The 27972-nt window shown below is 39.2% G+C and overlaps 2 protein-coding genes across 3 annotated transcripts in view; both read left to right on the top strand.

The window, feature by feature from the left end:
- Positions 1–11682, top strand: part of scaf8 (SR-related CTD-associated factor 8) — a 57030-nt gene extending 45348 nt beyond the window's left edge. For both annotated transcript variants that reach the window (XM_057859460.1, XM_057859462.1), the window contains 13 exons: positions 2175–2254; positions 2324–2435; positions 2509–2640; positions 3071–3180; positions 3318–3511; positions 3594–3694; positions 3825–3938; positions 4124–4280; positions 6876–7003; positions 7471–7612; positions 8063–8110; positions 8192–8413; positions 8500–11682. In XM_057859460.1, coding sequence (XP_057715443.1) covers positions 2175–2254; positions 2324–2435; positions 2509–2640; positions 3071–3180; positions 3318–3511; positions 3594–3694; positions 3825–3938; positions 4124–4280; positions 6876–7003; positions 7471–7612; positions 8063–8110; positions 8192–8413; positions 8500–10199 — 3240 coding nt within the window. In that variant the 3' untranslated portion in view covers positions 10200–11682. The remainder of the gene's footprint in view (positions 1–2174; positions 2255–2323; positions 2436–2508; positions 2641–3070; positions 3181–3317; positions 3512–3593; positions 3695–3824; positions 3939–4123; positions 4281–6875; positions 7004–7470; positions 7613–8062; positions 8111–8191; positions 8414–8499) is intronic.
- Positions 10166–27972, top strand: part of tiam2a (TIAM Rac1 associated GEF 2a) — a 216878-nt gene continuing 199071 nt past the window's right edge. Inside the window, exon 1 of the mRNA XM_057859457.1 lies at positions 10166–10213. The gene's annotated coding sequence lies outside the window, so the exon portion shown is untranslated. The remainder of the gene's footprint in view (positions 10214–27972) is intronic.

Here is a 27972-nt window from a genome sequence, read left to right as displayed (position 1 = left end):
GAGGTAGATTTGTGTCTTTATTATTCAATCCAAAAAAAAGTGACTTCAATAAATAAAATGTGTTTGAATGCAAAAATAAATTTGAAACTCAAAAAAATATTTGAAAACTATTTTTCTTTGATTTTCTTTTCTTTTTTTTTTTTTTTTTTTTTTTTTTTTTTTTTTTTTTTTGATTGAAACAACATTTTTGATTGAAGTCATGTAATTTTGCGTTTGGACCACATTTTGGCTAGGACATTTGTGTCTTTATTATTCAATCAAAAAAATAAGTTGCTTCAAACAAAAAAATATTTTCAAAAGAAAAATCACTTCAATCAAAAATTTTTAAAAATTCAAGCGTAGAATAAAAGGTTTGAATGTGAAAAAATATTGGAGACACTGAAATTCGCATTTGAACACTTTATTTTTCATTCAAACTGTTTTCCTTGATTGAAGCAATCCTTTTTGTGTTTGAGCCATATTAGGGGTGGAACATTTGTGTCTAAATCATTAGATCGCAATATAAGTTGCTTTAATCAAAAAACTATTGTTAATCAAGGGAAAAAAATTGCAAAAATCTTTTTTTTTAAATATATTTTTTGATTTGAAATATCTATATTTTTTATTGAAGTGTCACTTTTTTGAAAAGCAAAAAGTTTTAATTTTTTTTTTGGGGAAAAGTTTTGAAGGCACTTTTTTTCAATGGCATAAAAGTATGACGCAAGAATAATGGCGACCAGGGCTCCATCCATCCATCGGACGCTGCTGTAGTCCTAGCCGGATATAGGGCACCGGTACGGGGGTGTGACATCGGCATCTCACCGGAGTACGGTGCCCTGCTGCTTAATGTGATTCAACACTGCAAACTTCACCCGCTGCCCTGAAGTGACGGTTGGCAATTGGTTCCGGAGTGTCCGCGACGTGCCGGTACGGGAGTGGTCGGCAAGTGGCCCGACATTAGCCTGCCCAGTAAGTGAGTCGCCGGCGTCCACGCCGGGAGCCCCATCTGAAGCCCCGTCGCTTCTGCTTTGAATGAGCGTCGTGTCATTCGCGGGCCGTCCACTCGACAGCCGGCCTCCGCGCCTGGGGGTGATATCGGTGTCCAACCAGTGTGTCGCAGCAGGGCAACGTACTCTCGCGGGTACTACGGTGAGATGCCGATGTCACCCCCCCGTACCGGTGGCCTATATTCGGCTTGGACTCCAGCAGACTCCGATGTCTGGATGGAGACCTGGTGGCCATTATTCTTGCCTCATACTTTTATGCCACTCAAACACACCGGAACTAGCGTTGAAGTTGAATCTTTGTGTCAAAATGATTCCATCGAAAAAAAGTGCCTTCAAAACTTTTTCCACTTCAAATAAAAAAGTGCGTTCAAAACTTTTTCCACTTTAAAAAAAAAAAAAAAAAGTAAAACTTTTTGCTTTTCAAAAAAAGTGACACTTCAATAAAATATATATATATTTCAAATAAAAAAATATATTTAAAAAACATTTTTGCAAATGATTTTTTTCATTGATTAAAAATAGTTTTTTGATTAAAGCAACTTTTATTGCGATTGAATGATTTAGACACAAATGTCCTACACCTAATATGGCTAAAAAAAAAAAAAGGATTGCTTCAATCAAAGAAAACAGTTTGAATGAAAAATAAAGTGTTCAAATGCGAATTTCTGAGTCTCAAATATTTTTTCACATTCAAACCTTTTTTTCTACGATTGAATTTTTTAAAATTTTTGATTGAAGTGATTTTTCTTTTGAAAATATTTTTTTTTTGTTTGAAGCAACTTATTTTTTGATTGAATAATAAAGACACAAATTTCCTAGCCAAAATGTGGTCCAAACGCAAAATTACATGACTTCAATCAAAAAAAAACTTGACTTAAAAAAAAAAAATAAAAAAAAAAAAATTCAAAGAAAAATAGTTTTCAAATATATTTTTATGAGTTTCAAATTTATTTTTGCATTCAAACACATTTTTTTGATTGAAGTCACTTTTTCTTCGATTAAAAAAATAAATAAATAAAAAAAAATATATATATATATATATATATATTTTTTTTTTTTTGGATTGAAGCAACTTTTTATTTGATTGAAGCAACTATTTTTTGGATTGAATAATAAAGACACAAATCAACCTCCATACTTTTAGGGCTTTTGATGATACATGTTTATGCCTTTATTTTTTCTCTTCAGAAACTTTTAGGGCAGTTTGACTTTAGGAATGAGTCTGAGCGTAATGAAGAATCTAAGAAGGAAACGTCATCCTCTCAACTGTAAGTTTAGATGTTTTATTACCTCCCCCCAAAGGAACTGCATAAGACAAAATATTTACTGCTTTGCAGGCCCATGGTCTCCGAGCCTATCAATAGCTCATTGTTCCACCAGCTTGCCGAGCAGCTGCAGCAGCAGAACCTGGAGCAGTTTCAGAAACAACTGCTAGAGCACCAGCAAAAGGTAGTTACACTTGCACAGTGATAAAGATTAGATTATAAACTTTGTACAGTTTAATAAATAAAATGTTTTCCAGGCTCTGAGTATAGAAGGACAAGACACTCTATTTGCTCAAGAAAAATCCGTTGCAACTACTCAGGGGACCAGTCAGCCACAGCTTCCTGAGCCCGAGAGCAAAATAGACGACTCAATAGACAACCAGCAACAGGTACAAAAGAACATGTGATAAAACTGTTTGAATCTACAAACCGGATTCAAAACAGTTGGTACGCTATACAAATTTTGAAATTAAAAAAAGTGCCAAATTTCAATATTTTATCCAAAATAGAACATGGATGACAGATCAAATTTTTAAACTTGTAAAATATCTTTGGGTGTACAGTGCCATGTTAGCATACTTCATTCTTCTGGAAATCTATTAGCTACTACGAATAATGTCTTCTTCATCAGTGACATACTGTGACTTGCAAAACAAATAAAATTGTCTTTCAAAATTTGGCAGACAGTATAAAATCACCACTTTAAATTGGTGTTTGTGATCAATACAAGATCATCATTATTTTCAGTATACAGTGTATGGATGCGATACACAACAAATGCATTTATGTAAATTGAAATGTGTTCAATTGCTCCTCAAGGACATGGATATAGATGAGGGGCCAGATGGAATGGAAGAAGATGGCTTCGAGGCAGAGGATAAAAAGACTGTTACCACTCGCTCCAGAACACGCTCAAGATCACGTTCTCGGTTAGTCACAACTACTTCTAAACAATAATTAAAAAATAATAATAAATTGAGACGTGTAATATGATGAGACCGGCACATGTTTTGTTTTCAGCAAAATCAGAAAAGATAGTGAAAAGATTCATATTTTGTCTCGCCAGGTCTCCCAAAAGGAGGAGGTCCAGGTCCCGCTCTGGCTCTCGCAAGCGCAGGCATCGTAAGCGATCGCGATCACGCTCAAGAGATCGCAAGAGGAAGACGTCACGATCATACTCGAGCGAAAGGCAAGCCCAAGAGCGTGAAAAGGAACGACAGAAGAAAGGGCTGCCCCCTATACGATCTAAGACTCTAAGTGGTAATTAGTTCATAATTAATACAGTCTATCTGCTTAGTTTTAGATCAGCATTATTTATTGCTGTTTTTATTTTTTCATCCAGTGTGCAGCACAACTCTTTGGGTTGGTCAGGTGGACAAAAAGGCTTCTCAACAAGACCTCACAAACCTGTTTGAAGAGTTTGGCCAAATAGAGTCTATTAATGTAAGAATTCAAACACCCCATACCGCTTGTCCTCTTATATTGCGTTATACATTTTTCATGTGTAAGTCATTTATTAATTTAAGCTGGTCGAACTCTTGTGTGATTAAAGTTATGTATTTCACTTTTTTAGATGATCGGTCCGAGAGGCTGTGCCTTCATCTGTATGGTTCACAGGCAGGATGCGTACAGAGCACGCCAGAAGCTCAGCAAAGGTTCTTGCAAAATTGGTTCCAAGGTCATAAAGGTAGTCTTTGCTCCCTCTATGATTTAATTTGATTGAACGAACTGTCATTTTCCCCATGGTTTCTTGGTAATTTAATTCTACATTGACCTGTAACAATGGAACTTTGCCTGACTTGATGCCTTATTTATTCTGTCTTTGAAAGATACTTTGTTCTCCTCCCGCTATCATTCTACTTTGTAATGCAGATTGCTTGGGCCTTAAACAAAGGAGTAAGACAAGAGTACAAGCAGTTTTGGGACGTGGACCTTGGAGTCTCCTACATACCATGGGAGAAAGTTAAATTGGATGACTTGAATAGCTTTGCTGAAGGAGGAATCATTGATCAAGAGACCGTCAATGAAGGTAAAATTCAATGAAATATTTACATTTGTCAGAAACTATGGATTAAATTAATAATGAATGGATTCAAACTTAAAATATTTGAAACCATTGTTGTGGGGAGCAATGTGTAAATAAGTATAGAAATTGGCCCTGGAGAGCTCATTTTCATTGGCAAAATTGATATGATTCAATATCTTGGTGTGACGTAAGGGTCAGGCATAGACTTTATAATGTATTGACACGACGCGGGGCCGATTCATAGGGGTCCTGTCTACATCAAAGCTGACAGAGTTGAAACACAGAGCTTTTTCCGTGGAAAATTCTTGTGAATAAATGCTTAAATCCCTCAATTCTCTATAGATATGGACGTAAAACGGTCTTGATTCTTGGTTAAAAGCAAAAATACTGTACGGGGAGGATTTATTGTATGTAAAATATTGCGAACTATGAGGCTAGTCAGTAAGGAAATTAGCGGCCGCCATATGTAAACAAAGAGCTTTTTCTGTTGAAAATTTTGTGAATAAATGCTTAAATCCCTGAATTCTTAATAGATATGGACGTAAAACAGTCTCAATTCTTGGTTAAAAGCAAAAACAAATGTGCAGCTAGCAGTTATTTTATGTAAATATTGCGAAGTATAAAGCCAATGCTGTAGCAGCTAATGTCTCCCATTGATTTTTTTCGCAACGTTTCAAAATGCATGCATGGTACGAAAATATAATAATTACCTTGACTCCTTGAACAAATAACTCCTGAGATAATCCTTCCCCTTTGTATACCGTACAGCTTTCATACTTTTTCAACCTAAATCCAGCGTTGGATCCCTGCATGTGTTGACTAACTGCGACCAACTGCAAATAACTGAGGTGGACTGTAGGACAGCCCCCTACTCGAAGGTGTTGCGCAGTCGCTGACGGATGTGACCCCTCAATACAATTATGAAGTCTATGGCGCAAGCTTGGACACCAAATTTGCTGTATTGCCAGTCTGGAAAAAAGACTAGTATTCTATAAAGTTGTATTTCTTGTCTCTGTCCAGAAGAATCCCATAACCTCCAAAAGGACAATTTTTTTATGAAATGAAAAAACAAAACACCCCTAAGGCCTTGCTGAACTGTCTCGTCATTTTTTCTCTCTGTATAGTGCTTTGTTAACTTGTCATTGTCTCATGTATTGTTTCGACTGACTCACCAACACACTAGCAAAGCTTAATTTAATTTTAATACAATCATGTGAGCAGCTGTATTGACACTGGGCAAGCTTTGCCATTGACCTGAGTTTGAAATGTATGGTCTCAATAAAAGCAATAAATAATTAATTAGATAAACACCAGCACTTCCAATCATCAGCCTTGACATTTAAGCCTGTGGAATAATAGATATACAGAGTATTATTCTTTAATAAGGCTGCAACAAGTAATCGATTGAAATCGATTGATAAAGTAGTTCCCAACGAATTTGATAATGGATTTTTGCCGGCAGCTATGAGCAGTCCCACTTGGGTCTTTGTGTGTAATGTGAGGCTACGCACGTGCGCCAGTGATTAGAGCAAGAAAGAGAGAGTTCACTGCTAAAATGGTACGAAGTGTCGAGAGTCAGATTGTCTTTTGTGTTGTTTGATGCAGTGTGTGTCCGTCAGAGGTGAGTAAATGAAGCCAGTTGTTTGTATTCTTTGGTGATGAGACTTACTACTTAGCACGGAGCGCTAAGCTTGTTAGCGATTATGCTGATCAGTGTCTTAAGTGTCCATTTGTATTGTGTTTTGGAGAAACATATTGGCGCTTGTTATTGTTGGATCGTAAAGTTGTCTCATTTCTTTTTATAAAGAAACCACACATAAACCCATTCATGTAACAGCTTAGTCTCCTTTCAACACAAGCTACCTTTCAAACTGTAAATTGTCATACAAGACAGAGTGCTTTGAAATTGGATTTGGATTGTATTTCTGATCAACTATTGATAAAGAAAACTGATTCATTACAGTCTGTGTCCTACTTTTTCAATTTTGTTGTTTAGTTTGTTTAAATAAATGAGCCATTGACACAATTTATATCGGCGTTTTGCCCAAAAAAATGTCAATCAGCAGCACTTTTTTAAAAAAAAATTAATAAAAAGGACTTTTCACCTCTTGGTGTACTTAGTTCTTTTTGTTTTATACTCAGAGCCTTTATTAAAAACTTTGAAGTTTTATGTACTTAAAACAGTACAGTGGTAGACATCAATTAAGTCAGGAAACTAATAAAATATTACGTTGAAGAAAATAGTCATCCATTTTGTCTTCATTGTTACTTACAACATCGGATAAATGTCACTTTTTTCAATTATGAAGGTAAATGAAAAAAGTGACATTTATCCAATTAAGCGAATAAACGTATGCTTTATCGTCCAATTAATCGATCATTAAAATTATCATTATTTAATCTACTATACACACACCATATATGTAGGTATGTGTTCATTAAAGTAATAGGCAGCAGCATTAGTGACTACACGTGGATTAGCGTACAATCAATGTATGCCGTTGGAAATGAAACCAACAATATTAATAAATGGCAAACTGTACATAGACTATCCAAATTCTGTTTAGTGAAAATTGCGTTTTAATTATGTTGTTTCAGAGTGGGAGACAGCTAAAAAATCTGAGTCAACCAAGGATGTTTTAAGCCAACCACCAAGCACTGAGGCAACAACGGTGAACAGCCAGAGTGAAAGTTACAACCAGCAGGTCACCATGATGCCAGTGCAGGTATTAAAGATGGTGATGCCACTGAATTCATTGTTCTACAAGCATTTAATTTATTCTGTATTTCTTCCAACACTCCACATCTCTTTATTTGTTTGTCAACATTGGTTGCAATAACCACAGATCAGTTTGTCTGAACTTATGTCTGATATTTTTGATATTTTTTCTCTTTCTTCTCTATACCTACTATTGGTAATTCCCCAAATGTGTGGCTTTTTTCTTGTTTGGTTTTGTTTTTAAGAAATTGTAGACCATAACAGGCCAATAAAAAGTGGGGGACATTACTTGCTCTCTTTGATAATACACTGCAAGTGGGTATGCAAGCATGCTGTTTTAGGTGGTTTGTTTGTCTCCTGAATAATCATAGCTATGGAGATGCAAGGTTTCCATATGACGCCAGGGATATCGTAACTTTAATAGCATTACGACTACAGTAGTCGTTTCAACCTGTTGTTGTCTCCCCTATTCAGTTACCTGTGCCCCAGGCTGTTCCTGGAGCCGTAGGCTTGTTGCCTCCCAACTTCCCTGTCAATATGAGCATTCCTCCACCAGGTTATGGGCCACCACCACCATTTCTCAGACCCACCTTCAATGCCTCACAACCACCTCCAGGTAAATATTTGAAAACATTGCTGATAGAGGTGCAATGATTAATCAATAGACACCTTGGTCATTTAGAGCCTACCCAAATTTTTAAATTGTCGAAATCCTCAACTAGAAGTGTTCTCAGATTTTTGTTGTCCTACATGAAAACCAAATGATTTTCTTTGTCTAATCAGAATAAGACAAAGGAATACCTGATTTACAACAATAATGGCCTTTGCCTGTTTTTTTAAGGTTACCAACCATTCTCAAACAATGTCCTGTTTATAATGAAAATCAGCATATACTGTATGGAACAATAGAAATTAAAATTTCATATTGTCTTCCACACACAGTTATAATGTATTCATTAAATAAAACATTTCTTAAAACCTTCGTCAGTGGGAACACGAATGATGAGACACCCAATAACGGGGGACAACCGTATTTGTTGATTGCTTGGTATATTCTGTCGTGCAGGTTTTCTGCAAGCAACACAGACTGCAGCTTTGGCCACTGCACCTCCTTGTAAGTGCTATTTATGTGATAGCCCTTTGACTTAGTTGTGAACATATTTTTTAGTCATGGCTTTTTGACTTCTGTCTGTAGCCCTAGTTCAACCCCCTGTGTCAACAAGCCAAGAAACGGTGAAGGAAGCACCATTCAGTGCAATGATCCCAACAACCACTTCGATGCCTGGTGGCTTCATGTCCTCCACCATCCCTGGAGCCAATGTTTTTAATGCGACTGGAGTTCAAAGTCAGCACTCGACTGACAAAATGCCACCTTCTGCTAAGGGTTTGGATGGGACACCTGAGCTCACGCTTCAGGGTGGGTCAACATGAACAAGTACTTTATCTGTGTAGATGATTTGTCAAGAGTGGAAAGGGACATAATGTATGTTTTTTCCTCCCTAGGTATGCATAATGCTGTTCGCAGTGGAATGGGCCTCCTTGGAATGCACCCCACAGCTGCCCTTGCCCATCCACTTCACCAGCCTGGAATGGCGGGCCAAAGAATGCCTGGAATGCTGCCACTTGACGTGCGTCCGAACGTCCTTCCACCTGTGGCTGGGGCTCGCTTCCCTCTTCTCCTGCAGCAGGGCCCTACCCAGCAGGCTGCTGGCCTTATTGATGGCTCTCTTCAGGCTCAAGCCCACGTCAGGCCCCCCTTCCCTCAACTAGACCCCTTTCATAGGCCCCCTCACCAGGCCAATGATAACGTATCCAAGAAAGAAGAGTCTTCTTCAGGGGCTGACGAGGGCAAAGACCAGGACTACCGCTTTCCCCCACCGGAGAAACAGAGTACAGGTCTCCTGAGAACACCTCCACCAGAGCATCGGGCACTTGGTGGTGGTGGCACTGGAGGGGGCCGTGGAGGCGGCAGACCCCCATTGCTGCAAACCCCAGGGACTCAGCCTGCCAGGGGCAGTCTCCTTGGACGTCTGCAGGCTCTTGCCGGCTTTACCCCTGACAATCAGTGGAACCAGTCGAGGGGTGACTTCGATGAACGAGATGGCTTGGATCGTCCCAACCCAGGGCACAGCTTCCCTAATCGCTTCGATAACCGTCCTGGAAACGCAGCTTCCCAAAATGTCGGGGGGCCACAGCCGTGGAACCGTAGTGGCGGAGCAGCCAAGTTTGATAGTGATCTCGATGAACGGAGATCACAGTGGGACAGACAAAGAGACAGAGATGAAAGAGAGTTTGACTTCCGGAGGGAAATGAACGGAAATCGTCCTACCCGTGATAGGGACAGAGAGCGAGGACGAGACCGTGCCCGAGAGCATGACAAAGACCGTGATAAAGACCGAGAGCTGGAACGAGGCAATTGGACGCCTGTGCTTCCTTTACCGACGCCTCTTCTTCCTACACCCCCTATAAACCCCAATCTAAATCTGAACCAAGGAAAGCTCTTCTCTCCACTCAAAATGAACACCCCCCTCCAGTCACGATTCCGGTCTCCCCTGCTGTCTCAAACTCAGGCCAAAGTGCCCCTGTTAGGTCAGCATCCGGCTCTGGTCCAGTCACCAGACACCAGAAAGGCCAGCCAAACAGCTTCGGTGGAACCAAAAAGAAACATCGCCTCTTTGCCTGAGACCCCTTTGTCTCAGCCCCCACCTTTGGCCCAACCTGACAACAAGGTTCAGAGCCCACTGCCCAGCTCGCCCACTGAGGCCTGGTCATTACCACAGCAAGAGACCTCACCGCTCCCGGAATCAGTTGGCCAAGCGTCAGACGAGACGGCAAGGTCCTCAGACACTCCGAGCCAATCCTCGCCCATGGGCTTCACACAAGCTGTCAGCCCCCCTGAAGAGATGAGACACTCTCAGGAGAAGAAACTAAGCCCGCAGAGTGATACTGAGATGTTCTTACAAGAGAAAGTCACCTCCCCTAAAGACCAGTGGCTCAATGGAGCCGAGATGGACAAAAGCACTGAGGTCGAACCCACCCCGGACGCTTCTCCGGAGCCCGTCGAGTTGGTGCTGCCTGAAAGCAAAGTCGTGCAGGAGCAGGCTGCGCCACCTCAGGATGTAGACTTTGTACAGAGTGAGGCCGTGGAGGAAGCTGCGAGTGAGCCAGTGCTAGACACTGACACAGACACTGAGGGGACATAATCATCACTCAGTAGGTAACAGATCATTTTGTACAGTTGTCTCTTCTTCTCTGTACTCATGTCAGCAAAGCATCACCCACCACACGGGACACGGCAAATTCCAACTTAGAGAAATCCCAGTGTACTTAAGTCAGCTAAGGAGCTCTCTAGTTATCATAGAAAAATCTGGTTTGTATTCTGTTTCCTTTTTAAGTTGTACTTCCACCACATCAGATTTTATCAGTCAAAGCTTGTTGAATTCTATCCTTTCGATTACCCAAATGTTTTGTTTATGAGGAGGAATGTGCTTTGACCTTCCTATGGAAGCGAAGATGACATCATGGCTGTTCAGCAAGTGAATTAATACAATTGCACACTACAGGGAGTCCTCGAGTTGCGACTGAGTTCTGTTCCTATACTAGCTACGAAACCCGAATTTCCTCGCACATCTGATTTCACTGTTAAAGTTGAAATTTATGTAAAAATACACATTAAAAAAGGAAATACATAAAAAATAAAAAAAAAAAGATTCTGTACTTACCATTATTGCTGACAGGAGGATGGAGAGTTGGGGTTATCAATGGTCTATTTTCAACTGGAAGCACGGAACTCGACTTTTGAAAATGAAACCAAAAACGCCAACTTGTCCGGCCTTCCCTCTTCCTCCAGTCAGAAACTCGGTGCTTTTAGGGACAGCCCACAAAACACAGGACTCAATACATCAACGTTACGACCTGAAGCAAACACCCGATTCGTTACGTTACTGTCCTTATTTTTACGTGACGTGAACCGGAGGTGGTTTGACTGTTAGTGACGTAAGGGCTGTGTGAACACAAAACTGCATTTTCGCGAAAAACGAGGCATTGTCTCGGGACGTTTTAACTTTGATCTGAACGCAGCATATATTTACCCATGTGCGTCGTGTCTGTCTCTGTTCTTTTTACTATTTTTAATATTTCCGTGGTAATTGCGATTGTTTTGGTTGGACTCAGAAGACCCAGTTTTCTTTTTTGGGGCCATAATGTGAAAAAAGGAGGGTGAGAAAGATGCAGCGCACAAACACCGACAAGCACTATGCACTAGCTAAGCATAAACTTTGGCGGACGAGACCCAAGCGTCGTAAAGACAAAATGTAGGATGAGGCCATAGTAACCCGAGGACCCCCTGTACTTAAAAATGGCTGTCGCTGGCTCATGTTTGACACCTTTTAAAATGCTGCTGCAACGATTTTAGTGAATGCTTTTAAGGTGTCCTGTGCTTATTACACACACAAACACACACACAAACATCTTAGCCAAACAAATAACTACTTTTCAAATTTGAACTATTTGAAATAAAACCATGAACTTGTTGTGTCCCCAAGTATATGTATGTAATCTATTTCTAACCATACAATGAAGCTGAGCAAACAATAACAACAAGGGGAGGCGCAAAATGAATGGTGGGATGTGCTGGATGTCAGGTGCATAATGTTTTAGTGTGAAATAAACATTTGTCTCCTCAAACACATGCTTTAGGACTGCTTTTCTGTCCCAGGACCAGTGGAAACACTACTTGCCACGCTTGCACATATGCTGTGTGGTGTCACTTCAGACAATTTGATGTTCTTTGCAACTCAAATTGTGCCGATATCATCCTTCCTCAGAGCACTTAGTGGATGGGAAACACGGGACGTGTAGTTTTACATAATGGATGACTTCAGCCTGTTTTGTGATTGGTGACTTGCAGATGATTGGATTGTGCCTTTTTTTGAACGGACTCTTTCAATGCTACTATGCGATACACACAAAACTGTGTGTGCGCTACCTAAACGGATTTAAACCTTTCATGTGTGGTATGGTAGCTGTAAAGTGTGTACAGCACTCAACCTAGAAGAGACTCTATATACTTATTCTGTGCATGCAGCCTTGTAGCCATTTCATGCTTGTAGTTATTTTCTTTTGGGGCGCACCCATGGAGATGCTTAGGCTACTGTTCCACTGCAGGAGATGTGATATTAAATAAAATTTGAAGTTGCATCAGATAGCCCTATATTTTTTAATTATTTTCATGAATCTAGATTTTTAGGAAGAACGCAGTAAACTCAGACACAGTTAACTCCTGTTTATCATAACGAATGTATTCAAAACGCATCTGCAATAGTTAAAAATATTACGTATAAGGTTGTATCAGGTTTTGCCCTTCCCACACACTAAAAATGTAGTTAACACTTGTTAAAAACACTATTTCAAAATAAAAAATAACTTTTAGTCCCTGTTCTTGGGTCAAAAGTTGAACCAAATTTACGCGGTTTGTCACTCCTGCATGGAGATTACTGTAAAACTGACATTTCATCACTAATATGTTAAACCCAACCATATAGTTTTAGCTAATCAATGTCCTAAAGCTAAAATACTTAGAATACTTTTGATTTTACAGTAATTACAAACTTTCAAACAACTGATACTAACAGGTCCACATACAGTACTAAGAACCACCCTGGATACAAGTCATCTCCCCAAAACAAAGGAAATACATTCACACTTATTCATGCCAGTACCTCCATTTTAATGTAAAATTTAAGTAAATTGCGTGCAACAACAATAGATGTTCCTTGGTGTGCCTCCCGCCCAAAGTTGGCTGGCATAAACTCCAACTCGCCCTTGCTCCTAATGAGGACAGACACTAGGGCAAATGGACAGATTAACAGCGCAAGACCGAAATAAAGCTGCATATGCTGGCTACCTTAATCGCCTCTTCACTCAACACAAAAGCTGAGTCAGCATACACTTGCACTGAGGGCCTCTATACTTGTAAATAGCCTGCATTTTATAATAAGGAAACGCAAGGGATTTAGTTTTAAAATAACAGTGGAAGAGGATTCATATAATGATGTATACTGTATTATTTCTACCTTTTATATAGTACTTTCCTAGTTTCCTAAGAAGATCATCAAAAATACCAATTTCTGTCCTTCCATAAATCTATAATATGTCAAGAGCCAGGCAAGTTGTATACAACAGGGAAAAAATGAGTTAATGAGCTCAGGGATGCCATTATTTAGTTTCATGTCATTAGTTAACATTAAAGTCAAATTCAGCAAGCTTCCACTGCAGTATAATAGTAGTTCTAAACGTTCTCCAGCGCTGTCATTAGAGTACATAGCACTCTTTAAATAAACCTGGCAATTACCGTCTAACTGGAACGTGGGCAGGTAATTGATGAGTGCCTCAAGACGTGATGGGACAGGGGAAATGATTCACTGCCTGTTCAGACAAGGTGGTGACACTGATTGTTTAGAGTAGACCGAGCAAATAAATTAAGGCAGGAAGTTAACATGGATGAAGAACTGTAGTTGACTGACTGTGTTTTAAATAGGTCTTGACTGGTGCATTCTCACAGCAGAGCTTCTTGAAATAAAGCCACAGGCCTTTACCAAAATCGCTACCGGATCTGACCATTAGGGGACAGTATGGTACCACATAGCAGAAGTAGGCATTACCTTGAGAGAAATGGCCTCAGCAGACAATATGCTCCAGTCATGAGGGCAATAGAAAACTGCATCACTGAAAAGAGTCAGTCAAGTACCTATTTTGGAATTCTTCCCAAAATGGGATGAGCTTCTTTTTAGTTGGAAACATTCAGCAACCTTCTTTTGCTCACCAGATACTTAATTGGTTCAAGCTTTCGATTAGTTGCATCAAATCAGCCTGTCGTGGTTGCAGCATAACCATGTCATCTATTTTTGTAGTCTGGAGAACAGTTGGGCCCGTTCATGGGAGCATCCATCATTCTGTATACGGGAGAGCGGAATCCCCTATCTCAGCTCCAGCAATTATTCATTGCCGTGGGGGTGTTTAGAACTTCCTGCTGGTTTCAAGGCGCCTCTGCTACCATTATCAGAACAGCACCGTTTCCCAACCTTTATTAAGCCAAAGCACATATTTGAATTTGACATTAGAAAAATCTCCTTAAGCACCAAGCCACCTAACGAATGTCAAAAAAGTGGATTCAAAAGTTCAATGTCATCTAATGCAGAGAATATCATTGTTCCACCTTTCATAACGTGTCCTGGGCATACAGTAGATACTCCAGATTAAAAACAAAAAAAATCCCCAGATTTTATACCTCTACCTTGAGGTAGATGTGCTTGCAAGTAACAACTAGTCTTATTCTGCACTATTTGTTGCCATAAGCATATGTGCAAGTGAGAGCACTCTCAAATTTGGGGGCATACACACTTTAAATCGACTTTTCTTTGTAAATATAATATATATGTCCTTATTTTCACTGGGCAGTAAACAAGACGTGCGCTATTCACAATTGAAAACAATTTTCACATGTCTTGGTAAATGCTGTCTGACATTCAGGTCAACAAAACTTAAGTAATATAGAAATAAATTCTATTAAAGTGGTTCAAGTCACAAACCTATTAAATCCACGGAGGTTCTGTGTGTTATTTGGAGACTGAAATTTAATCCTGATTGCGCAAATTCCAGATTTAAACACATATTTACCACATCCCCTGTTGGAGTCTATCCATCGTTCGATAACGTTTATTCTGACGTGGGTCGTGGGGGTGCTGGAGCTTACTGACTGGAGCTGACTATAATATGCGTAAGAGGATGGTACACCCAAATTGATTACCTGCATATTGAACATGCAGACAACCATTTACACTCATAAAATCACACCTACGGAGAACGTGAAGTGTTCAAGCGATCTAGATGGGGGAGGAAACCAAAGTACCTGGAGAACACAGCCACGGGTGAGAACATGCAAACAGCACACAGGAAGTCGGGATTGAACCTTTGATCTCAGTAATATGAGGCGTTTGCTAACCAGTCAGCCACTTTTCCTTTATGATTTATGGAAGTACAGTATAATGCAGAAATAAACAACTTCGATTCCAATGGAATGTTCATTGAGGTGGTTTGCTTTGATTTAAAATCATGTTCGTCCCCTGACTTGCTTCAGTGCTATGGGCAGGGAGACATTAAGTATTTGCCATATTTTACCAAGGTTTTTTTTTATTTTTATTTATGTTGACGGGGCCTCCGACTTTTACTCAGGTGTAACTCATATATTTTTTCCCATACATTGCTGCGAGAAGGGCGCTTTAGGTGTGCCCTCTACATCCAAATTTGTTGTTCAGGTGTGATCATGAAGATTATGGGCCGTTTAAATGGTGACGCTGCGACACCAAGATGCAAAGATTGTGTTGCGGAACGGCCTTGCCTTTACACGGTGAAGTTGCAAACATTTGATTCCGGCCCCCTAAAGGGGAACGATTCAGTTGCGGGGATTGCTCGTCATCGTCAACCATATGAATGTAACTCTCTCGCTCCGATGACGTCAGCACTCGCACATGTCGCTTTGGGCATGCGCAGTCGCTGCTACTAAACATTCAAAACAGCAAACATGGCGGAACGTCGGCTTTAATTGACTGTTTTTTTATAATATTTTTAATTTAAATATATTTTATGTTCACGTTATTGTGTCTTTTGAAGCAAAAGAAAAATTGCGTGGACGCCATTGCTTCGAGTGCGTGTGTGTATGTTGTCTTCACGGCTGAGGAGTACTTTTTTTAAAAAACTTTATTCACAACAAATACAGTGGTACCTCAACATACGATCGCTTCGACACACGATCTTTTCTACATTCGACGTAAAATTTGACTCGCCATCTACGTCAGACAACATGCTCGATATGCGACGATTTATGACAGCGCTGCAGTTTCTTTGTTTTGCCAGAAGACGAACGCATGGCGGATTTTCTTGTGAGAGAAATCAACACTGGTTCCAAGAAGGTTAGTGCAGGTGGGAAATGATGGAATATGTCTACGATCTCGACGGTTCTCCTCTGATCTCCGTTCGCCAGTCTTTACAAGTATAGTTGACAATTATTATTGTGGTAACATTGCTAAAGAAATCAAGCTTTGTAAGGTTTCTAATCATTTATTCCATCATCTTGTGCAACACAACACGCCTACTGTCCGCTGCAGTTGGCGCCAGCAACAAACATGAAAAGAGAGTGTGGCTCTATTTTACTATCTCACCGTCACGTCAACCACGCGGTGCGTTCAGGTACAGCAAAAAACGTCCGCCACATTAAAACCCGATTCATTACATTATTGCAGGAATCATTATTGTTATAATATCATTCCGATTTTTATTTATACTTCATTTGTTTTGCTATGTGTAATTGCCATTTGTAACAGTACCAGAAGTATTTATTAAGGACTTAGTGTAGGTTTTCGGGCTGTGGGATGAATTAATGGAATTATAATGTATTCTTATGGGAAAATCCTGCTCGACATACGACAATTTCGACTTACAAACAAGGTCTTGGAACGAATTACTTAGTATAAAGAGGTACCTCTGTATACAAACGTGGAGTGAACGATTCGCAAACAATTACCAAAATTACACAAAAAATAAAGGGGCCAAACCCTTTTATGTTTGGGCTGAGGAGGTTTTTGTCAAGGAAGTACATCATTGGCTTTCGCCTTGTAAAACTGCACTGCCCTCCAGGGCCTGGCATGAATACATCGTTTTCACGTGGAATTGAGACATCATTCAAATTGAGACGGAACCATGTAAATGCAAACATGAAATGTGTCTTATTCATGGAACGTAACCATGTAATCGGCCCATTAGTCTTTAATGGATTTGGTAGTGATCAAGAGTTTGCTAAACAAGTTATGTTGTATTGTTCGGGCTACAGTTAGCTGAATAACTTAATATGTTACGTTAACAGATGCCTATTGTTGTTCTCCATTTTGTAGTTATTACTATATAATATTTGTTCGTGGTGTCTCATAAAATAAAATTCCCCCCAGAGATGTTGTTTATAATCCAGTGGGACTTGTTTTTTTCCTTCATTGTGCACTTTTTGGTTGGTGCGACCTACACTCTGTTGTGACTTATAGTTCAATAAATATGACCATTATGTGTGCAGTTGCATAGTAGGCTCGTGTTCATGTCGAATGTGACTTTTACCTACATATACGCAATAACTCCCTAATGGTGCTCCTTATACTCTTAAATTTACTGAAATTCTCCCTCAAAAGCGTTTAAAAAAAAAAAAAAAAAAAAAAGGAAAAAACTCAATATGCATTGTAGGATATCAATCTTGTTTTGAGGTTGTTCTTGGGTATATCAGATTGAGATTAAATTTTTTGAATGTGAGCACAAATTATCCACAGAAAAGCCTGCAGGAATAATGAAGAACATGAAATAAAGACGTCACTCTTTGAAAATGAGGACTTCATATACTTAGCAAGCGATCACCATTTCACAATGTTTTCCTAACACTCACATCCCATATTGGATTTAATTATGCCCACAATTTTAATTTTTGTCGTTCATGTCATCTTTTGGGGGATATTCAAAGCTTTTAACACCTCGTTAAAACAGACTGTTTGCCAAGCCACAGTGTATTTACATACCGGTGCGTCTGTTTTATTAGTCGTTTAAAAGCTTGTCATGAAATACCTCACCCCTGTGCTCATTTCTGTTTGTGTATTGGCAGAGGTTGAGCAGTTGTCACAATACAATTTGAATACGTCTCACTTGTGCAAACAGGGCTACGTACACGTTTTAGGATTGGGGAATGTTACCTTTGTTAACATTGTTTGAATGTCATTTTAAAGACAAAATATTTTTAAACAAAAATGTACCAGATAAAATCAGGGGCATCACTAGACGTAATACAACACTGGATGGAGCACTGGCAAGCGAGCAATTTTTTTTTTAATTTTATTTTTTTTATAGCACTTATAACTATATAACAAACATCTATTACATCTATAACAAAAAGTTAGAAATAGCATGTTAAACTATATATAATCAACCCAAAATATATGTTTCTGTAAAAAAGTGACTTTTTTTTGTTTTTCAGCCATCAGTATTCATAATCAAAATTGGGACATCCCTTGTTGTTAATCACTTCCATCTCTCCTTCACCTCTTCCTACACTCTGCTGCTCTATTTTGTCTGGACAGAAATGGGGATATATCACTGTAACTGTTACGAAAATAATCAGTGTTTTCAAGTGGTAGGTTGTGACCTAAAAGTAGTTTGTGTTGCCTAGGTGGGTTACCTAGCTTACCGCTCTCATTTGTCCTTGCTGATTTATCTTTCCTGTGAGCAAATAACCTTTTAATATCTTAGGTGGGTTACCTAGCTTACCGCTCTCATTGGTCCTTCCTGCGAGCAAATAATTTTCTAATATCCATTTACAAGAGTAATGCTGTTTAGGACAAATAGAAATAAAAATAATACATCTTGTTACAGATTACAGAGACTGCAGCAACAAATAAAATGCTTGTAAAATTAGGATGAGCACATATACAAAATTGTTTGATTGTATCCCAAAGATAGGCAATTAATTCATACAGATTATTCTGTATTGTTTTCACTTTGGTTGTATAAACAAATACCATTAAATAGCATCAGTATTGATACAGTACAGTACATATTAACACAATATTAGACAAAGCTCTTGAGTGAGAGCGTCTCACTCATATCGCATATAATTGTCATTGTATTCATAGCCAGTTAGCTGAAAGACAGCAGCTAATCTGCTACTTCAATTTGCGACCAGAGTAGTTTACCGCAGTTAACTGCTTGATACGTAAAGGGTAAAGTTGAACCGGTAAAATTCACAATTCATGGGAATAGGCGACAGAACAAACATCAACACAGAAGGTAAACACGAACAATGGGCAGTCGGGTGGGAAGATGTCATTTGCACCATCGACTGTATGATTGGCACGAGCTCCGTAACATAAATTGGAGGTCTTACCCCAAAAAAGCTCTGCTTCTTCCCATTCCTTACCAAGTTACTTTTGTATGTGTTTGTTATTATTTTTGTTATAATCAACATTACTGTTATTATTGTTCTCCCCCCCCCCCCCCCCCCCCCCCCCACTCTTGTTGTATTTTGTTATCACTGCTCGAAATAAATGAAATCAAATAAAAAAAAAAACATTGATGCTGCCTTCACGTCTTGTTGGAGTATCGAAAAAAATAATTCTCTTTCATGGTGTCCATAAAAAGCACCGAACAGTCAGTCAACTTGTGATGTATTGTTGGAGCATTAAAATTGGCTATTTGTCTTTGTAGCGACCATCTTTTTATCCCACATTACAACTTTACAACACATCAGAATGATTTTCCAACTCGGGAACTGAGATCTCCCGACATACATGAACGCAGTATATCTCCCAAAGTTGCTTCGCGGAAGTGTCATGTGATATGCCTATCACAGACAGTTTCGTGCATAAATTGCCATATTAGGGAACCATGTACAGATTGTGTATATGGAGTGACAAGAGTAATAGGACCATATTTAAATAGGCACATTCTGTAGATTATATGATGTAGACCTAAAGCTCCAAAGTATTTTATTTATATAATTTTTTAAAGGTGAAATTTATACTGGGGCACTGCAGATCAATACTGGGGCACGTGCTCCAGTGAAATATGTCTGGCAACGCCCATAGTTAGCATGGTAGGCCTTTCCGGCTCTCTCCCTTCTAGCTTCGCACCTCCTTCTCACCAGTCCCTGTTGAATTATGGCTGTGACAAGCAATGCTGGCATGTAGAAATATCTAAATCTCATGGTTTGATATTGCTATGGTATTAATCTCATGGTAAATACTGTGATATAGTGGGAAAGCTCAGAGTATTGCAGGGACAGTTGACAGTACAGGTGGAACAGAAAGGCATGCATAGGAGAAACAAATCGCTTCTCTTTCTAGCTGACTGGGTCCTGCTCGATAGGCTTTTGTAGTTTCTTCAAATCAAATTTAACGGTGCACATCTATTTTATATTCAACCATCCAGTATTCACATTTGTGTACTTCCAAAATTGTGTTATTGCCGCTGCAGAGCACTGGTGCTGTGCTTTTGAGAGCATACTTATGTACTCCAAACAGAGAAATGTAATTTGGGTGTAAACTCGTTGCAGACGTCCCTCCCTAACTTTAAATTGCCCCAAATGTTCCAGTCAACGCCCACTTTTTTTAAATCCCAAAAGTCTGCGAATCTGGTTCTACCGTCAAAATCAGAGGGAAAGATTGCGCCATGTTTTCTACTGTTACGCTAGTACGTGTAGTACTCGGTAACATGGCGTCAACTTTAGTTTGGAAGTTTTTTTTCGTGGGCAGGTAGGACTAGATAGGATTTGCTTTCACAATTAAGCTTTTTCCGTCACTTTTTTGATGGATTTGTATAAAAAAATATGGTCTTCCGTTGTTTTAAAGTCATTTCCTGAAGTACATCTTTAACTCGTTCACTGCAATGCCACTGGCGATGATAGACGTCCAACTATACGGTTCTTTTCATCCTTCCTATAGGAATTTTAATTAATTTATCACTCATAGACGTCCAGTCAATTTGAACTGGGGGGTGGAAACGAATGAACGTTCGTTCCTTTGCTGTCAGCCCTCCCACTTCAAATGAATTGGAGGTCTATTGCTGTCAATGGCAGCCAATGATTTAACTATGGACTGTGTGTCGGGGGATGTTAGGTGTCCCAGGACAGCACGTTGTCTGTGGAAATAGATCAAATGTAGGGGTCATTTTGGTCCATGAATATCCCCACTCCCCCTCTGAGGTGTCACCAGGTGGAATTTTTACACGATGCAGCAAGAGGTCTTTTTCACACCATCGCCTTAAGAAACAGCAGACATTTACCACTTGTTTTATTCTGTCTCCATAAGTCTGAGATTTGTGTAAAACCTCCTAAAAAGCTGCTTATTAAAAGGCTGACTCAGTGCTGTCTGCAGATGTGACACCTGTTTCATTTGCCGCTTAAAAAAAACACGCCTCATTGTTTCCCAAGAAGTGTGATGACTGTGCGTCTATTTTACCCCCTCATCCTTTCCCTCACTGTGTGACAGCATGGTTGAAGTTGCTAGCTGGTAATTAGCCCTTCAGGCCTTGTTGATGTCTGCCTGTTTGTTTATGATGTTAAGAAGAAGAAGGTTCTCCCCTGAGACACACAGGCAAGTGTGTATAACAGACGCGTGGAGTTCAATTGAAAAAAGCAACTCATTCAATGTCCCTAAGTGTTTACTTTTTGTGGGGTTGTACAAAATGAATGGAAACTAAAGATACAAAAGATGCTGTGGATCAACTGTATTGAGTAGATCATTTTTCCACTTGTCGATGTGCAAGTTGTAATGCAAAATGAGCTCCAGTGCTTAGAACTTTGTACACAAATTTAGTAGGAAACATGTGTAATTGCTGATTTTTAAAATAGACCGATTGGACAGGTCCTAGATGAGGTAACAAGAAGAAAAAAACTATAGACGGGTGAAAGTGGGCCAGAACGGTCAGGAACGCAGTTCCGGTATAAGATTCAGGGCAGGAACGCAGTTCCGGTATAAGATTCAGGGCCGGAATACTGTTCTGGTACACGATGCTTCGATTCCAAAAATATGACGGCAACTGTCAAAACGTTATGTAAAAATTTTATTTAAAAATGCTGAGCAGCCACACATGCATTTCATCTCCAAGAAGAAAACAATCTACTAACATCAGATTTACATGCACAAGTGTTAATAACAAGCATAATAAAGTGCTTGTGTAGCGTAATCCGTTTCCACCGATATTTATTATTTATTTTATTCCACGGATGGTATGAAGGTTTCCCTAGCTGCTGCAGTTATCCGAGTCTGACGATGATGAGTCACGTCAATGTGCAAATGCACGTGGCAAAACAAAACGCCTGGACTCATTTATCCGTTCAATTGGCTGACATACTGACATGTGATCAGCAGAGATAGTTAGCCAACAAGTGCACGTTTTCTGGAACAGCAACAACAAAAAAAAGTTTTTTGAATTGATGCGACAAAAAAAGGGTGATGCAACAGAAAATGGATCAAATCTTTAAGAGCAAGGAAAGAGTTGAGTAGGCTTATTTATCATATTTAGTTTTATTTGCTCTGATGGGGAGGTTCAGAACATCTTAGCTGTCAATGTGCACTTTGAAATTGTATTTGTTCATTTATGTTAGGCTACTTATTCATTTCCTTATGATTTAAAAAAAGGCAATGCTTGCGTGATCTTCAATATATACTGTATTCCATTTCCATTTGTACTTATTTTTCTGAATGTATGTTTCTTATATCTTTATTATTAAAAAAAAAAAAAGTAAATGTTTACATTTACTTAAATTTTAATGTGCATCCTATCATCTTAAGTAGTTAAAATTGAGATTTGGCATTTAGTATGTGAGGAAATGAGGGAAAACAAAAATTAGGAGATGGAGGTTGGGATTATTGCTGTTTTTGTTAACTTTTATTTTGCAAATCATTGAAAAAATACAATTTTGAATGAAAATCAGTTTTTGTATGAGTTATAGAAATAACTGTGCCAAAACAGTTTTCTTTGCATTTCAGTAGTTTTAGGAGGTTTGCCCTGACCCACCCCCCCAAAAAAAAAGTTTAAAAAAAATAAATAAATAAATAAAATAAACGAAATTTCTGGCTCCGTCGCGACCTTCACGTCGGGGAGTTCCTGCAAGAAATTCTAGCCACTTTCACCCCTGACTATAGATAATATATTTTTATGTTCTGCATAATAAAATAATAAACATTCATAACAAATTATCAATCAATATTTAAATATTAGTTGAATGTATTTAACACAAATACACATTTAAATAATCAGATAGTTAAATAAAATTATGCAATTGAAGAAGAGAAAAAAGCTACAATTAATGCAACAAATATTAAATGATGCTTAAAAATTTAAGTGCAATGTGGGCTGAATTAAAGAATGTGCTGGGCCACACTGTACTAACATTATGAGGATAATGATACAAATACGCATTTGCAATTGAATCACTGCTCTGTAATAAATCTAAAATATGTAGAGTAAAGTACACTCTTTTGATGTTAATGTCTAAGTTATCCGCATATTGCTTTGGATGGATGAAATATTTGCATCTCAAGATCATCACATAATGGGAAACCAAGAAAACTGAACGTTAGCTGGACATTTAAAATTGATTTGCCAAAGAGAGCAAACACCTGTGACTAATATAATTTATTTTTGAAAGAATATAAAAAGGAACAAATTTGGACAAGATGGATTCCACTTGACAGTTGACAATAATACAGTAAGTCACCTATGCTAATGCAGCAGTGGAGTCAGAATTAGAGGATACATTTGTATTAGGGGTGCAACTTTTGAATCTTTATAAAGCCAAATAGAGTATGAATTGTTCCATTGATTAATGGAGTAATTATTTGAAAAAACAGTACATAAAATGATGCAGTAGATGCAAGGGGGATGTATTTTTTTTGTCCACTTCGCATCGTTTCCCTCACACTTAAGCCCCTTTCACAAACATAATCCCGTTACATTCCCATATAAGGTGACACGGGATTTACTCACATTATTGCTATCACGCATGTTGAGATATCCCGGCAATGACGCGGGTTGGACACTTTCATAGGCTTGAACCCGTGTTGCCCACTGGCGCGCTCTGTGCAGTAAGGGCTGCTTGCGCGATTTTATAACCCGAACATTACGTCATTTTTGGTCGGCATCGGCTGTCACAATGTTGGTCAAATCGTGTTTTTTTACAGAGCCGTTTGTGGGAACGTTCCCGACGTCGTAACTGCAGTCAATTCAAGCTCATCAAGACTGTATTTAATCCCAGGCGATCCAAGAGGTGGGTGCCGAGATATTAACTTGCTGGGCACCATTCAACACCTCTGCCGCACTTGTTTTGAAATTTCCTACGTTGTACTAGTATTTGATTGTATTTGTTTTGTTGTCTTATCGGCTCTCTGCCTAACGCTTAGGTTAGTACGATTGATCCCCGTCGACCTACTGTCAAGGACCTTTTGTGTTATTCCCCCTTTTCCGCAATCGCGTGTATTTTTATTTGTATTTAATAAACCCTTGAACGGATCCATCCGTTGTTTTTTGCTTTGAGGTACAACCTTGTTTCCGCAGTTGCGGACCCCATCATCGGCAACAAAATAAACCACACATTTCCAAAGACTCTCTTCCTCGGCTCTACGATCCAGTAGCAATTTCATTTTGTTATATTTTCAGTTTAATTTAGCTATTTCAAGCTTGTTATGTTGATAATTGCAAAGTTTGTTTACCGCTTTTTATCTTACTGCGAAAAATGAGGAAGTGACGATTGGCCCGCGATGAAATTTCCGTCATCGGCCATCGTGCTGTGACCCGGGAATTTAACGCTTGCTTTCACATAAGCCTCGTCCCAGGACTTTACCAGGCATTATACTAAGATGCGACCCGTGAAATGTCCCCGTAATCTCCCTGTCAGTCGAAACGGGAAATTGCGTTCACATATGTACAAGGGCTGCTCGTTTAAATCCCATGATTTTTTGCGGTGTGAAAGGGGCTGTATTGCATTAACTGTCACTTTGAGTACGTGTGTCTTCAAAAGGTGGGGCCTGGCCTCACGTTGGACAAATGCACCAAAAAATAAGAGTTGTAATAGAATGCAAGAACCAGCTTTTTCACATACAACGTGATGTGTCATTTTGTTGGTCATATTTATAATAAATGCCTTAGTATGTAGCTGACAGCCAAGATGGTTAAAAAGTTTTAAATATTCGTTTAATTTGACCCCAATTCCAATGAATTGTAATTGTGTTTAACAACAACAGCAATATTTGTCACTCAGTTGAACAAATTAGTGCTGAATGTTGTGAAGTAATCTTTCCATGTTGTATTTCTTCCACTATGAAATCAATCTTAAATCATGTGGCTTTTTTGGATCCTGCTACAAAGAGATTCCTCTTTCTCTTTTTAGATTCCCATAAAAAGAAACCAGCAGAAATTAAAGTGACAGTGCAACTTTTTCTCCTCCCTGAAATGACAGCTTCTAAATCAGTTATGCCAACATGTAATGGGGGGAGCGGCTGCCAGCTCTATTTTAGCCATTCATTTAAAATGTCAAAGAATGATTTTTTAAACGTAGCTCGGAGGGCAGAAAGCGTTTATTGGTGAGTGGAAAATGTTTGTCAATGCTATTTTTTTGGGGGGGGGGGGGGGGGGGGGGGTTAGCACTCAGCAGCATTGTCAAGATTACCCCTGTCCATACTGAGATAAAATTATAATAATAATCAAGATACTGTATTTGTTTTATACCTCGGCTCATTTTACTGGTTTTGAATTTAGTGTAAAATAAAACGAAACGTTTGCTTATTAACTCCGCATGAAATACCAGTTCTTCAACCTATAGACAAGTTTCCTGAGCGAAACATGGGCGGCGCCATCTCTGACATTTTCTGTTACGGACTTCCGGTTTAGACAGAACACCATGAATTGCGGTTGAAGTAGACAAAGCTTGAAACTGCCAAATCAAACCAGAGGAACCCACGGATTCTCCAAAAACTGATTCAGCATGGCGTAGAAGACACTCCGGCACTTTCTGTGCTGCGCTTGGTTGCGTGAACTCCTGAAAGCACCTATATATATATTCTTGGAAGTGGAACGATTTGTACAGCTTCAAGGTTCAAAGCACCAGTGTGGATATACCTTGCCATACGCCCTGAATCGAAACCAATGGCAGATCAAGGATTTGGGTCGCAGTTTTAACCCTAAAGGATCCACCTAAAAGACAACCGATTCAGGGTGTACCCTGCCTACTTTCCATAGCCTAGGGATAGGGTCCAGCACCCTGTATGACGAATAAATGACCAAAAATACTGTAGTCGCTTGTCCTATAGACAAGCTTCCTGAGTGAAACATTAGCGGCGCCATCTTTGACATTTTCTGCTACGGACTTCCGGTTTAGACAGAACACCATGAATTGCGGTTCAAGTAGACAACGTTTTAAACTGCCAAATTAAACCAGAGGAGCCCACGGATTCTCCAAAAATTGATTCAGCACGTCGTAGCTGACACGCCGAGACTTTCTGTGCTGTGCATGGTTGTGTGAACTCCTGGAAGCGCCTATACAGTATATATGCTTGGAAGTAGAATATTTTGAACAGCGTCCAGCTTCAAAATGCCAGTGTGGATCTACCGTGCCTCACCATACGCCCAGAATCGAAACCAGCAGCAGACTAAGGATTTGTCTCGCAGCTTTAACCCTAAAAGATCCACCTAAAAGATTGATGTTTGTTCTTATCACTTCGTTGATTGTTCGTGGACAAAATTCTAACAATCTTAGTGGCCTGTGTTAACATGGGGTGTAGACTTATACGCCGGCCACTTCAGTGACCAAAATGAGGCGAAATTACAAATATTACAGTTGCCAAATGCAGAAGGGCTGACATGGATTTTGTTGTTGCAAGGAAGTACTATAAGGTAATTTTCATCTAGTTAGGTAATGGTATTATAAGGTCATCTCACATGTACATATAAACAAAAATGGTATGTTATTGTTTTTATTGCAGAGACTGATCAAATAAAACTTTTGGACAACACGATTCCGTTTCTTGTTTTGTTTAAAACAATTGGCGCATGTGCAAAACATGTCAATAAATCACAATTTATAAAATCATGAGAAAAATATTAACGAAGGTGGAGCAGAAGTCGAGCCATCCATTGTCAAGGTTGAACGCACGTAGTCTCGATATATGTCCATCAACGTAAGTGTTGTTGTGAGGCACATCAAATTGTCTTCACTTGCATAACAGCATTTTCCAGCTGTAAACAAACGAACAAAAACCGTGTAACACTTGAATTTATGCATTTAGGGTAAAAAGCCCATGTATGAATTGTAGTAGATAAGTGTTTGTTTTCCATTCTTTGTCGTTGAAGCTAATGCAAAGCCAATGATGTGTCAGCTGTGACGCAACACAGAATTGTTGTCAAATTGAACATAATTGTACCTGTTATTGCTTTGTTGTGGCACTGTCTTGGTTCCACATCTGCCTTCATGAACACAAAATTCACATATTCATGTATTAGAATGCATTCAATTGGATGCCTCGGAGCTTTTCAGGTCGCTGATTGCGTTTCCATCTACTGGCATTAAATCAATAAAATACAAAGCTATTTTGGTTGTGGCGACTCTTAGCCATTTCTTCATGTTGTCCTCCAGTGTCGTGATGATGGCAGATGGATGCGGCATTTCCAAATTGTCTTTTTTGAGGGATTTTGATGAGCAATCCCACTCCATCTCCACTGTTATTTTGGATGTAGAAAGTATAAAACGGAAGTTCAGACCAGAAATGCAGAAGTACATCGGAAACTTGTCTAATAGACTTCATAATGTAATTGACGGGACACGGGGCGCGGGGCCGATAAATAGGGGGCCTGCATTGTTGGCGAGGCCGTCAAAGCTGACCGAGTGGAATCACACACAAAGAGCTTTTTCCGTTGAAAATTCTTGTGGATTAATGCCTAAATCCCTGAATTCTTTATAGATATGGATGTAAAACAGTCTCGATTCTTGGTTAAAGCAAAAGAAACCGTGCAGGTAGCATTTATTTTACGTAAATATGTCGAATGTGCGGCTCGTCTTTTAAATTCACTGTTGTGCCACCTTACCACAACAAAGAGCTTTTTCCGTTGAAAATTCATGTGAATAAATGCTTAAATCCCTGAGTTCTTTATAGATATGGACGTAAAACAGTCTCGATTCTTGGTTAAAAACTAAAGAAACCGTGCAGGTAGCATTTATTTTACGGAAATATGTTGAATGTGCGGCTCGTCTTAAGTTCACTGTGGCACCGCCTTACCACAACAAAGAATTTTTATGTTGAAATTCTTGTGAATAAATGCTTCAATCCCTGAATTCTTTATAGACATTGATTTAAAACAGTGTTGATTCTTGGTTAAAGGCAAAAAAACGTGCAGGTAGCA

Source organism: Corythoichthys intestinalis, chromosome 15 (assembly GCF_030265065.1).
Source record: "Corythoichthys intestinalis isolate RoL2023-P3 chromosome 15, ASM3026506v1, whole genome shotgun sequence".
NCBI classification, from domain to species: domain Eukaryota; kingdom Metazoa; phylum Chordata; class Actinopteri; order Syngnathiformes; family Syngnathidae; genus Corythoichthys; species Corythoichthys intestinalis.
The sequence above is the reverse complement of the archived record's forward strand: the minus strand, read 5'-3'. Positions and strand labels throughout refer to the sequence as shown.